The sequence below is a fragment of the Eschscholzia californica genome, unplaced genomic scaffold (genome assembly GCF_041429995.1).
Source record: "Eschscholzia californica isolate CP2 unplaced genomic scaffold, dmEscCali1.0.p SCAF_6, whole genome shotgun sequence".
Taxonomy (NCBI): domain Eukaryota; kingdom Viridiplantae; phylum Streptophyta; class Magnoliopsida; order Ranunculales; family Papaveraceae; genus Eschscholzia; species Eschscholzia californica.
Genome location: NW_028238483.1, coordinates 22,408,728 through 22,422,573, shown reverse-complemented (window position 1 = coordinate 22,422,573; position 13,846 = coordinate 22,408,728). Strand labels below are relative to the sequence as shown.

The window sequence follows — 13,846 nt, the reverse complement described above, 5'->3', positions numbered from 1 at the left end:
ATTGTTCTCTAAACCGATACTTCGAAATTTCATCTAAAAACTCAACCCCATCTCTCGTCGAAACTAACCACCAAATCCTTAGCATTAAAAATGGCGAATTACGTATAAATTCAACTCCTTATGTAGCTTAATCAAAATAGTATTAGTACTAATATTACATTATCGGAAAAAGACCATTTCGATGTCGGAGCCGACAACAAGGTAGATATATTCACTTTAACTACTCGATTTTTTTATTCGTGGCCTAGTGATTTGTTTCAATGTCGTTAAAAGTTTTCTAATTTTGTTCACTTTAAACCAATACTTATATATACAAACAGTGGGGAGACATATGACGCGGATCAAAAGGAATGGGTGGTAAGTTGGCTTTACTATATTTTAACATCATTTAGTTGTTTCTACTGCTAAACTTCAGAACTATCGTCTCTTTTGTATCTTTGAATACGGTGATAGCATACGTCGGGTTGTTTCGAACTTTGAAAACTAATCTAGAGCATGGTTACTGCAACTTTTTGTATTTTTCTTTTGTTTCACTAAATTCTTATCTTGTATAGAAATGGCCTCTTTAGTTTGATCATGTCTTGGCATTATTTCTGTTTTGAGTTTAGAATTTGGATAGTCTAGTTTCTTTAGGCAGACAAACAATGATACATGATTGCTGTTGATATAGGTTACTTTTGATAACTAAAATTTGGACATGAGTTAAGTAGTGTGAGAATATGTGAATAATTTGAACCGAAGAATACTTCGAATGATGAAAGAGTGAAGCTGCGTTTTCTAAACGCCAACTTTCATCGATGAAATCTACTTTTTGTTTTATAAATAGTGTAGTAGAGGGCAACAAGCCATTATGTGTAGTAGCTATATATTTTCTTGTTCTGCTTCGTTGAATAATTTAGGTTATCGATGTCAAAATATAATGTATCCGGGGTCCTTAATAATAATGAGAAACTAATTATGATACTTAGCATAGACGGAGGTGGAGTTCGAGGAATAATTCCTGCAACTATAGTCGCCTTTCTTGAATCTGAACTTCAAGTATTTCTCCATATTGTTATTCATGCTATTATGTTAACTACCATGTAAGTTTTTATCTAATGGTTTGAAATGGCATTTTCATTTCGCAGAAACTCGATGGAAATGGAGCAAGGATTGCAGATTATTTCGACTTGATAGCAGGAACAAGTACAGGAAGTTTAGTTAAAGGTTTATTCATTAGATAGGGTTGATGCTCCAGTTAGGCTGATTTTATGTATTTTTTTTTTTGTTGAAAGATTTGGATTTTATGTAAGTAATTGTTCTTTTACTATAAGGGTATAAATGTAAAAAATTCAATTCAGACATAATATTTCAGATGAAAAAACAAACATGCTAACTTGTAAAACTATTAAGCCAATTCAGATTCAGCCAATTCAGATTCAGACAAAAAAAAAACAAACACAACCTAAGTCAATCACTAGTGTTTGTTTTTTCCTCAATATTTGAAAATAACCGGTTCAACTCATCTAAATCTAAATCATTTGTCAAATAAATTCAAAAAAACTCGAATCAACCATTTATACGAGTCTTAAATAAAATAATCTAAAATCCAACTTGAGTCAATTCATACCTCTAAAATGAGATTTCAAATCTGAATTAGAGAAAAAGTAAACATCACTTAAATTCGAAGATATACTGAGTAATTATTGATTAATGAGAGGATAACTTTACAATTTACATGTATGGACCATAGAGGAAAAAATGAAAGAAAATGGGAGCTAAAAAGTAGTTATGATCTCCCACTTTATGTGAGAAAGTAGAAACCAAGCTTTCATGTTCTGTTGTCTTGTTTCATTGGATGATGACATATATATATCTTAGATATGGCCAAAGAAGCATGATAGCTATAGATTTTTATCTAGAGAAAGAATGACATCCCCATCTATGTCCTCAATTGCTCAACCCGTGCCCCCTCAAACTACAAAGAGTCGTACTCCCCATTAGCTTGGATTAGAGGCAAACAGTGGTTCATACTAGGCCCACACACATCATACTTGCACTTGGACCGAGTCAATTGTTAAACGTACACTAAATACTCCTTTAGTAGAGAAGATGATGAATGGTCGGCCGGTCTGTTTCTCTTTCTCATCTTCACCACTACTTCCGTCTCCATCTACCATCTCTTCCTCTCTCTTTCTCTCTTTTTGATAGACAAAACAGAGAGATGGTGGTGACTGGTGCGTGCGGTGGTGGTGGTGGTGAAGAAGATTAAGATGTTTTGTTTTTTTTTCTCGGTGTGTACTAGTAGTATGTGTGGGCTTGTACAAGTTTGAATTTGAGTAATCTCACATTATCTATGCATGGGCCAAGTGAAACCCCTGTGGGCTCATAACACTACATAAGCAAAAGCAAATAATATAGGTGAGAACCGGAGGTCATGAACCCCAAAATATTGCTGCCAGCCCTGGGTTAAGCCCGTCTAGAAATTGGGTGGGCTAATGTGTGTGGGCTTCAAAAAGTCTGAATTTGGGCTCATAATACTGCAGAAACAAAATATACTTGTGCTAAGGGGAGATTGTGAAGCCCAAAAGTGAACCCCAAACTATTGGTGCCAACCCTCCATCTAAAAATCGAGTATGTTAATGTGTCGGGCCATCGTGGGGTTAACCGGGCTTCATCAGTTGTCTCGGGCTTGAGTTGTCCCTTGAATATGCCTCTGTACTCAAGTTGATCCCTACATCTAAAGAGCCAGACATGCAGTTTAGGCATCAAACTTCTAACATCCGTGAGCTACAACTGGCCTGAGGTGAACACTTACATAGGATAATGTGAGGACAATCTCGTTAGTTATCCTCTCTTGTCCTATTATCCGCGTAAGCAATGAGGTAAGATAGGAGGTAAGGTATTGCGTCTTGTCATTGACAAGAAATAAGAATGTAAATGTAAAGAACTCAAGTGTAACAAAAAGAACTTACATTACAATTGAAAATCAAATTCGAAATTCTTTTAAGCCATACACAAACTACCCTTCTTTTCTTCATATTCTTCCATTACAAGTTAACTAAAGAAAATGTCAGTAAAATCTAAATCTCCTAAACATGTCAAAGATTCTAGTTAGAAAAAGAGAAACCAAGTCACCAATCTCCCTTTTTCTCTTTCTTCTAAGAAACTGAATACCTTCTGTTCCTAGAAGGTGTTAATTTAGCTTCATCTTTGATACCAGAACCAGGACTACCAGATGTATCAGTACTGCTATTTTCATCTTGTCCTTTACTAGACCATAACTTTGTAAACATCTTCTTAGACACGAGCGACCCTTGAACTTTAACACCAGACGCTTTTTCGAGACTGTTTCGATTCTTGTCTTCAGTTTGCAGACTTCTTCTACTTCCAAACTTTAGTGTAGCTAATTCCCCTTGAAGAACTTTGAGGTCCTCAACTGTTGGAACTGAATCCCAATCTTCCTCTGTATTTGTAGTTGCAGTTCTTGAGCTCTCATTTGAACCTCCATTCTCAACTGGAAGTACTAAGTCCCGGAGATGACTAGGAAGGTCGGGTCTGATTCCACCATTAGAGAAGTTTGAAGCTCTGATTTGTTCAAAGAAAAGAACTTGAACGACTACTCTTAAGGGTAGTCGTTCGTTTTGAACTGCATGCATACTTGCATCTGCAGAAAGCTTCTTGCAGTTCATCAATCTACATATCTTCTTCCTCTCGCTCTTGTTCATCAATGGATGCTCCTGGTCAATAATATACACAATTAGGTTCGAACTTCTGAAGTAGTTTAAAAGGAATTAGACAGTTTAGAAACTTACTTTGAGGTACATATCAATGGCACGATAGAGTCGGTCATGAACGGGCCTTGGAAATCCCGATACTAGTTGAGCAAGAGAAGTAAACTTCGACAAAGGCAGATTTCTGTCTTTTGAAATCTCAGTGAGGTATCCATCAACTAATTTTGCAACTAAAAGCTTCGACTTATCTGAGATGAATGTCGGGCTTCTGATCTCCTGTAACTCGTCTTCGCTTTGTGGGTTGTCACTAATCATTCCTTGCTCTTGCATTGCAAATTCCTCCACTATGTTTTGGATAACGTCAACATCATATAACGTAATTTCTCCCGGTGGGGCGGGGAGAAGAAGATCAGCAACCGAAGCTTCCTCAAGTTGTCGACCTATCCTCTTAACTAGTTCTCTTTTCGCCTTTTCTCCCGAATCAAGTAAGATTGCAGCCTTCAAAAGCTTCAATAAGAAACTACAAGGGACACTTCCAATTTCTATGGGCAATAACCACACAATTGTCTCAACTAACATTTGGTACTTCGAAAAATCAACACTCTTGGTGGAACTCTTGCTAAAACTCGGCATTCTTTTCAGTGCAAACGATCTCAAAGCTTCGCCAATTATGTCACTTGATACCTTACCCTTAATTTTGATAGCTTGTACCACTCGCTTGAAGAAATCAATTTCGAGCTCACATAAGTCTTCGACCCACCAATCTTTTGGTACCATTGGTTGTTGCTTGACTCCGTTCCACTGTGGTTCAATCCTAATTTCGGATGGACTGTTTTTTCGGTTATAAGTGTAGGACCATTCGACTTTGGAAGGATGAATGGAAGCGATTGAAGCTATGGAATCTATGCATCGGCTAACCACCTTCAAATCCTCGGGCCATGGTTTCAAAGATTTTGTAGTTTGGAGAACAATTATCGAGTCTTTCCAACTCCTAAGGAGACTAGTGTCGAGGAAGACATCAATTTTGTAAATTAGGTTTCCTTTCTCGACAGTTTCCTGCATTTCCAAATACTCTGCAGCACAGCGAACTGAAACGACATTATATGCGTTAAGAGTGACTTTCATACCGTAACAGAACTTAGCACATATCTCAAAGGCTTCAGATCCACCGGGAATATCTGGGATGATGATTTCTTCATTCTCATCTTTTGTGATTGCTACTAACTTTTGTAATCGAGCGCTCTTAGACAGAAGCGGAAACTACAAATCAAAGACGTAAAAATTATGTTAGGATATTACTACAAGAAGTTTGTACTGCATTTTTCGGAATCATAAATCCTCTGAGATATGAGAATTTGGATGCGAACATACCTTGTGCAGATAAAACTTCACGTCGCCTACATTGATAATGAGGTCTGTTGCTAATTCGGCAGCTACGTATCTGCAAAAACGGAAAAAAAAATTGTTCATGTTTCGGTACTATATGAATCTTGATGAACACGCATATAAGAGCAAAGACAATCCCATCGAAGAAACATACTAAACGAATCACTTCTGAAAATGAGTAAATCAAGGGTACCCAGAGTTTACACGCCTTCAATTCGAAGATCCGGTAACTCAAAACCTATATCATTTTATCAGATCCTAAACCATTACTTATCTATAAATCTAACAATGGCAGAAATCCAAAGATTAAAAGGGAAGAACACAAGTACATGAACCACAAAAAACAACATGTTGATAAATTATAAACAAATCTTGAACACCCAGACTACTAGGAGTCTAGGAGAGGAAGAAAGGGTATTGTATGGTACCTGACATCATTTCCATCAGTCTGAAATGCATCAGGTTTTGATCCAAGTTTCATAAACTTCATCTTGTCAATACAAATTGTAATATCCTCTGTTTCTTCTCCTCTCTCTCTTTCTCTCTATAGAAAACAGAACGAACTCTCCCTACTTGTTACTGAATCATCAAAACAACCAAAACCAAAGACTTCCACCACCACCACCACCACCAAAATACCCAGATCTAAAAACCCAAAAAACAAATCAAAACCAGAACAAGGTCATGAGTAATAACTAATAACTGAACTTTTTGTGAATGTGATTTGAGAGGAAAGAAAAATGGGATCAAAATGGAAAGATATATACTAGTAGTATTTTGTAGGACCGAATCTTTTCAACCAATTGATGATGATGAAGAAGAAGATTAGTTTAATGACAGAAATCACAACTAATTAGTGGGTGGGTCTGAATTTTTTTAACTTGTTTTTTTTTTTACTTCTTCTCTTGAATGCTAAGATACCAAAAGAAGAGATTGTTTCCTCGGTTGATAGCAATGCCCATGGACCCCGGGGAGTTCTTAGTCAGCTCTTATTAACCCTAAAATTAATCTTATTTCAGACACACCCACCACCGGAATCTGACACACTTTTGTTTTTTTTAATCAACTTTTAACCTAACAAATCTGTAATAAAAGTTTCAAGTTCCTATAAACCCTTTAATCAAAATTCCTTCCTTTTTTTTAATCTTTGTTTATCTTCTTCTCCTGCAATAAAAAACACTATTTGGGGTTGGGGTTGGAGTTTGATATTGATGAACAAAAATGAAAAATCTAACCGTTATGAAACACCTTGTGGGGAATAACAAAAAAAAAAATTATGAAAAGAAAGACATCAAATCAAACTAGGATTAAGCAGAATCAACCTAAAAATTGAAGCCACTAAACCAGACAATCTCAGGGGAAACACACTAGCAACTATCAAATCTAAACCCTAGATATTATGATCCTAAATCTAAATCAGGGAAATTTGACCAAAATTAAGGGAAATTTGATAAAAACCCACCTCAGATTAACTTAAACCCATGTTGAAAACAAGCTAATCAATAACAATTGAACCATTTTGAAGATGAATTTGAACACTCATTAAAAGTTCAAAACAGAGCAACAACTTTGAAACCCTAAGAAATTGTTATTGACCTAGAGATTTGTAATTTATAAAATGTGCAGAAATTGAAATTAGAGAAGTAAAATCATTACCCATAATAATAACACCCCCAGTATCTCAATTGATTCATGATCATTATATCTCTCTGACAATAACCACTCTTCCTCTCTGTCAAAATCTCATAAAACCATCAATACCAAATAAACAAAAAACAAAATCAATGCCCCACTTATTAAAGATTCAATGTTATGAACTTTTTTTTTTTTTTTTTTTTTTTAGTTTTTGCTTTTTCTTTAATCAGCTGTCTCTCATTAGCCAATCCAATTCAACAATATAGACAGAGAAAGTAAAAGCAAATCTCAGAATGTTTCAGAGTCCCGTTTGAATCACCACCACCAACAAACCTTAGGTCCACCACCATCACCACCACCACCACAACTACTACTACTACTACTACTTATCTTCTCATTTTTCACTTTTTGTTTTTATTTTTCTTTACAGTTTTTTCACCAAAGAAGTAGTCATTGAAAATTGTTCTAGTAAAAAATAAAGATATTGAGAGTTTAGGTAGCTTCTAGTTCTTCTTTCTCATTAAAGAGACAGTAAAAGAAGAGAGAGATAGAGAGGGTTGTTGGGGGATAGAGGCGGCCCATAACTTGTTTCTCTCTCTAGCTTGAATCTCTCCATATCTCTCTCTCTCTGTACAGTTATGCACGCCAGCCTGACATCTATATGACTATATTTTCTTGAACCCTATAACCTAGACCTACTTCTCTACTATACCCATTACTATTTTGATTATTTACCAACATGTCTCATTTATAAAGATTGAGATGAGAATTTACCCTACTTTTTGTTGGCATCCCATTTTCAACAAAACAAAGGAAAGAAATGGCACCCCATAATCTTCAAAATGAAGGAGTGTTATGGCGTTTTAGTGACAACTGTGTATATCAATTGTGGCCCCCCAATGTTGGTGCCCTGGTGGGGACTTATGAAGAAGGCCTATTGTGCTTTTTGATTTTTTTTTTTGGGAGATTTGCTGTTTGGACCCCCTTTCGTATAATTGATTTGCTGTTTGGACTCCCTTTTTCCAGAGTTGCATTTTGGACTCCCTTTTGACAGAATCTGCCCAGAATATTCCATCTCTAACATTATACTTATAAAAATACCAACCCTACCCTTACCTAATTAATTGCAATTTAGACTCCCCAAATTATTTATCTCAACTAGTTTGGAGTCACTTTCTTCTTAATTCATCTTCTTCTTTCATTTAACAACACTCAGCCACACAAACAATAATCTAAACTCATCCTAATAATGATTAATACAATTAAGCCTCCCAAGTTTTTTTAGTTTGCCATAAACAGTGTAGACAGAGAGTATGTAGAGAGAGAGAGGGAGATGATGGGAGAGAGAGAGCCGTAGGTTGCTAGAGAGAGAAAAGAAACGTCAACTGCTACAAGTGAACCCCAGTAACATCTTGGACTAAAAATATTTTACTTGAATTTTCCTCCATTAGAGAGAGAGTAGAGAGATATGGAGTTTAGAGAGAGAGAGAGTTGAAGAACAGTTTTCCAAGAAATTCAAAGTCCTGAAGAGAAACGAAAACGATTTGCCCATGAATCAATTCCTAAAGACAGAGGAGGGGAGTCTGTAAAAGCCCTAACTTGCAGTCCAAATTTACCAGTCATGGTCGAAATCCTAAATTAGTTCCGGTGTTGATCATCTTGATTTGTATGAGTGTCATCGGAGAGGTATTGTCGTCGGTAATGCCGGGAATGTTCACTCTGAAAACGTAACTGATTTGGCTGTTGGTCTTTTGATTGACGTTCTCAGACGAATCTCATCGGCGGATCGTTTTACTCGTGCTGGACTTTGGCCTCTAAAGATCGAGTTTCCTCTTGGTTCTAAGGTACCTAGGATTGACTCCAATTTAACTTGAATTGATTGACACCCACTAATTTGATATACCAATTAATTTAGATGGTTACCCACTGGTTTGCTTTCAAAAAGCAACGTGAGAGGTGATTTCAAAGAAACCTTAAGTTGTACCAATTGATTGAGCATCCAAACTCACCATTCAATCATGATTGAATTGGAGGTTTTAGAGAGAAAAAGTGAACCAGAGAGAGGGACAGTTTTTAAAGAGAAAGTGAATGGGAGAGAGAGAAAGAGGAACATAGGGTTTCAAATTGCAATTAATTAGGTAAGGGTAGAGTTGGTATTTTTATAAGTATAATGTTAGAGATGGAATATTCTCGACAGATTCCGTCAAAAGGGAGTCCAAAATGCAACTCTGGAAAAAGGGAGTCCAAACAACAAGTCAATTATACGAAAGGGGGTCCAAATAGCAAATCTCCCTTTTTTTTTTTTTTTTTTTGATGAAAGGTGCTTTTTGATTTCAACACTAATAAGAACCTTTTCCTACTTTTGATCATGAATCTATTAGGACCCATGAAACAAAATAGACTGTTCAAATTTATGGAAACAATCACCCATTCACCCTCATCTATTGACTTCAATAGTTGATTGAGTTGCCATTTGTTTTATTTTGAGTTCTAATTATAATGTCATGTGTGTCTGTTAGTTTTGGAAGAAGTAGGTAGGTTGTTTATAAAGTTGAACATCTCTAATGTAGAACTCAAAAAAAAAAAAAAAAATCAAATTGATTTATCTGTGAAGTCTCTGTAGGGATCATCTTTCTTACATGGTAAAATAGAGTGTTTTCTTTCAAGGTCTTTTTCCAAAGTTTTGTCGACTGTTTCTCATGATAGGTTGATTTTATTTGATTAATTACAAAGTTTTTCTTCTTGTCCATGTCATCTTAAACCGAGTTACTAATAAATACAGAGAAATCCATCACCAACACAATCTTTTTTTTTTGTTGAACTATCACCAACACAACTTGGTTGTAATTTCGTTTCTTTATTAGGTTATGTGCATAATCTCGATGACTACAAGTCAAACTTGTGACCAACTTCGAGGATGATTTTCCTCAAAATTACCTAGAACTATTAGAAAATTGATAGGTCAACTACAGTTAATCAATTTTTGATGAAGTCTTTGCATTCCGAAAAATATTATTATTTCCTAAAGCGCCAACCTACGTTTAATATGAAAAAGTAGTTTGAGAGAGAACGAGAAACTCAATGGAGTCACTTATAGTGATCCTGCTACTGGGAAAAAAATATGCTAGATGTACTCAATTTGTGAAATTTTTGAATTCGTGCTACTTTGAATTCCGATGGTGTTTTTTCGTAGCAGTCCAAGATAAACTTTCTATTGGTTCTAAAATTAAATTTGATGAATATGATATTTTTTTTTTGATGAAATATATGAACATCATACTTCAGATACCCAAAAAGAAATCTCATAATTAGACTTTGTAATGGAGACATCTTAAAATTACATGTTTCTACATCATCTTAAGATCTCAATTGAATTTTGCATTTGAGAGGTTCATAAGAAAAACTCAAAAGTCCTATGAGACACTTAAGATTTTAAGACCAAGTCTTGCATTAGAGACGGTCTTAGAAACTCTAAGTGCCACATAAGATATTTAATTTTTTTCTTAATTTTTTTTTATCTCCAATGCAATGCAAAGTTCAATTTGGATTTCTAAGATAATGTGACGGTAGTTAAATAAAAATACCTCAAGAGTGTCCTCTTGAGATATCTCTAATTGTCCAGCTTATCATTTTTAATAACTAATAGGTCTTCACAGATATTCAAAATAACTAGCTATTTCCTTACGAAGTTATCCAACCACAGAAAAAAAAAACAAAACAGTTTTACAGATTTGCAGTGGAGACAAAAAAGATGGAAGGATTTCTATCTTGCCACTAAAAAATGAAAATCTTAATTGAATTTTGACACATTATATTAATAGAGCTTTCTTCTGAAATTCGCATTAGATCGTGATGCTCTAAGTAAAAGCCTGATGTTTGGAATACCTTCAAGGCGACGCTCCCAACACCAACCAACAATAATATCAAGACGGAAGTAAAAGTTAGTGTGGTGTTAGTAAGAGATTGTTTTTTGCAAAACAAAAAAAGGAATTGTTTGAATAACTTCATATTAGTTGTGAAATGGACAAATTGGACATTTGTAAGTGTGTAATCACAACAAAATCTTTATCACTCTAAATACTAACTCAAGAATCACACTTGTGAACTAATGAGTCTGCACATTCTACCACTAAAGTGTGAGATTATCCAAATAAAATATGCCCCCAAGATCTAGGGCATCAACACCAAGTAAACATCTCACAAAATTAGTTCGAGATTGATAAAGAATCTTTGGCCAAGGGACCACAAATACTTTCCTACAAACTATCTAATGGAAGAGAGATTAATAATCAACAGTAGCTATTAAGATTAACTAATTGAGTCAACAGTTGGTAGCCCAAGTGGTTCCAAGGTGTTGACATAAACTCCAGAAATCCCTGGAGGTCCCAGGTTCGAATCTCAGAGAAGGTGGAATCTTTGGTTATTTGAATTGGGATTATTAGGGTGTAAATAATGTTGTTGGGCTTTAGGCCATGTCTTGTTGGGTTATAGGCCCGGTTCGGTTAGTGTTTGAGTGGGCGGTTATCGAGCTTATCACATCTATGATGTATCAAGTGCCAAATGTAACGACATACGTAGATCGTAGTCGACTTCCAAAAAAAAAAAAAAAAAAAAAAAAAAAAAAGATTAACTAATTGATGATGATTAATTACCCCATGTGAAGCACATGTGAACAGTGTACCTTTTATATAAGGTTGGTCAAACTCGTCATTCCATCTAAAAAAATAATCTTAGTAAGTATTACTGTTATCATTGACTGTTATACAATGTTAATCATTTCTTAATATGATACACTAATCTAATCACAACAGTAACTCAAAAAATTATTAAAAATGAGTGGAATCTAAGGGTACAAATCACTGCTACGTTTCCACACTTACAACCTCACATGAGAGTAGATTGGATTGGCGTGTTAATATCTTGACCACCACTGTAAACCACTAGGGTACAAATAAAATTTATGATGATGCCTAGAGGAAGAATCGCACCCTTGACCTTTTACTCAAAATTTAAACTCTTATCCACTAAGCTACAATTTAACACAAGTCTTAAATCTATTTGAAATATATCTATAATTTCGAAAGTAACGTACAAAATTCTAAATATAATGCTCTTAACTTCGTTGGGCCCAAACTAACCGTTATGGTTGCTTTGGGCCCAGGCCACCCCTGGATGCATAATGGAAAACATTGTTTTTTTCTTTCTATTTTTCTCATATACATATTTTCGTCAAAAGCATTTTCTCAAATGACCAACTTTTATAGCTCCCCTCTCAAAATGGTGGATCTGACCTAGTTAGTTGAATCGAAAAAAATAGTATTACTATAGGATCTAATGGTTTGGCATGCCATTTGCCTAATAAATTGGGCAAAAATTCTGTTCATCCCTCTATTTTGGTTCCTCCCCCAGCCTCCGCTGGGGCCCGGGTGCGGACTTGTGCTTTAGTCGGGTAAGGACCTGTATTTGCGTATGTCAGCTTAAGCTCTTTCAATCGAGCAGGCACGGATCGATTCGAGCATCAGATGACCATAGACCCTTCGGATTCAGACGGTCGTGGGGGGGGGGGGGGGGGGGTTTGGGTTGTCGGGCCAAAATCTCACTCCTAGTTGTGGCGACATATCACTAGAGTATATTTTGTCACCATTCTCTCTCCAATTGCTCCACACTCAAGTGAGATGTCGTCGCATCAACGTAGGGCTGGGAAAGGGACCAAAATAGAGAGATGAATAGAATGTCTCTAAATTGGGTCGTATTAATGTTGTCTACTTTAATCATACAATCATCTTCATCACTAGGAGTCTAGGATAAAGTAGTATTCATCGAGTCAGTATATTTTTCTTTTTTAAAAAGAAGACAAACAACCGAAAGCTAAATTAACTTCATTAAGATGTTGTTGGACTATCGTAAATTAAAAAAATTATCCAACGATTACATCTCAGAGTGCAACGTAAGCCCAAACGTGGTGTATCGGTACTTGAAAAAATGATATACAATACAAAAAAATTATTTTATTAAGAATAACTTGCCAAGCTATATGGTAATGTATTTTATATCATGTATCATTTTATATCCTCACATGACACATTCACCTTACTAAAATTAAGGAATTTTTTATCACACTTCAACAAAAAAAAAAAAAAAAAGGAATTTTTTATCACCACAATTTCGAATAAGACGTCAGTCACTAGGTCATCCTTATACATCTTTACTTGTATATTATAAAAGGATAACCAATATCATTTTCGATCGTACAACATGTACCATCCTTTCGATTTCAAAGTATATGAAAATCTTTGTAAATAAATAAGATTGATCTCAACGGTATTTTCTTCCAAGTGAATTCGAATCAAGCAACCTCTTAAAAGCTGAAGGTGAAAATTTCAGATTTATATTTGGTTTATCTATTACTCATTTGTTGTTAATATCTTTTATCTAAGAGAGCCGGTTGAATTTTAAACCAAAGTATTTGGTAGTTTAGGAAATTATTGTGAAACTGGGTTTTTGATGAATTGACCTTGAAAATTTGTAACGAAGAAATTATAAGAGGCCTGAAAAAGCTTGTATTTTTACAACAATGTAAAAAACAATAACTAGAGATTGTTAATGACAAATAACCACTATATATGACATAATATTTGTTTTTTTGACCCAAATTTGTGACCAGCTTCATTTTTGGCTCCATATTTTTCGTAAATTTAAAATTGACCCCATTTTTATTAACTCTGTCAAATTTCCGTTAAAATCAATATTTTTCTTCCAAAGATGTCCTTGTGAGTCAGCGTGAATAATGCCACCAGTACTCCTCATTTCCGAGGTTGTCAAATCAACCATCAATGAATTATAATCTTTCTCTTCCATCGATACTCCTCATTTCTTAAGTTTTGCTAATTAAGTGGTCGTTGTTGATGATGAAGAAGATTATGAAGTTAAGGTGATGATGATGATGTTAAAGTGATGATGATTTGGGTTTGTGATGTCCTAAAGAGGATAAAATAACTATGAATCTAAGAATAAGAGTTAATACATGAAAAAGAAAGTTCATGATTCATTAATATTTGATTTGACCATCTCAAAAAGGAAAAGTATTGAAGGAAGTATTGATGGAAAGGAAC

At 35.1% G+C, this 13,846-nt stretch overlaps 1 protein-coding gene across 3 annotated transcripts; it reads right to left on the bottom strand.

The window, feature by feature from the left end:
- Window positions 1-2,937: 2,937 nt before the first annotated feature.
- Window positions 2,938-7,521, bottom strand: LOC147532514 (phototropic-responsive NPH3 family protein NPY4-like). Of its 3 annotated transcripts, none has more exons than XM_086649449.1 (5): window positions 6,756-7,521; window positions 5,528-5,744; window positions 5,085-5,154; window positions 3,795-4,973; window positions 2,938-3,719 (listed from the first exon to the last, which is right to left on the bottom strand). In XM_086649449.1, the coding sequence occupies exons 2-5, from the start codon at window positions 5,587-5,589 to the stop codon at window positions 3,141-3,143; spliced, it is 1,890 nt and encodes a 629-aa protein (XP_086505575.1). In that variant the 5' UTR covers window positions 5,590-5,744; window positions 6,756-7,521; the 3' UTR covers window positions 2,938-3,140. The 3 variants fall into 3 exon arrangements, with proteins under 3 accessions (XP_086505575.1, XP_086505574.1, XP_086505573.1); XM_086649448.1 differs by having other exon boundaries at window positions 6,562-7,363; XM_086649447.1 differs by having other exon boundaries at window positions 5,528-7,386.
- Between the last annotated feature and the right edge of the window lie 6,325 nt (window positions 7,522-13,846).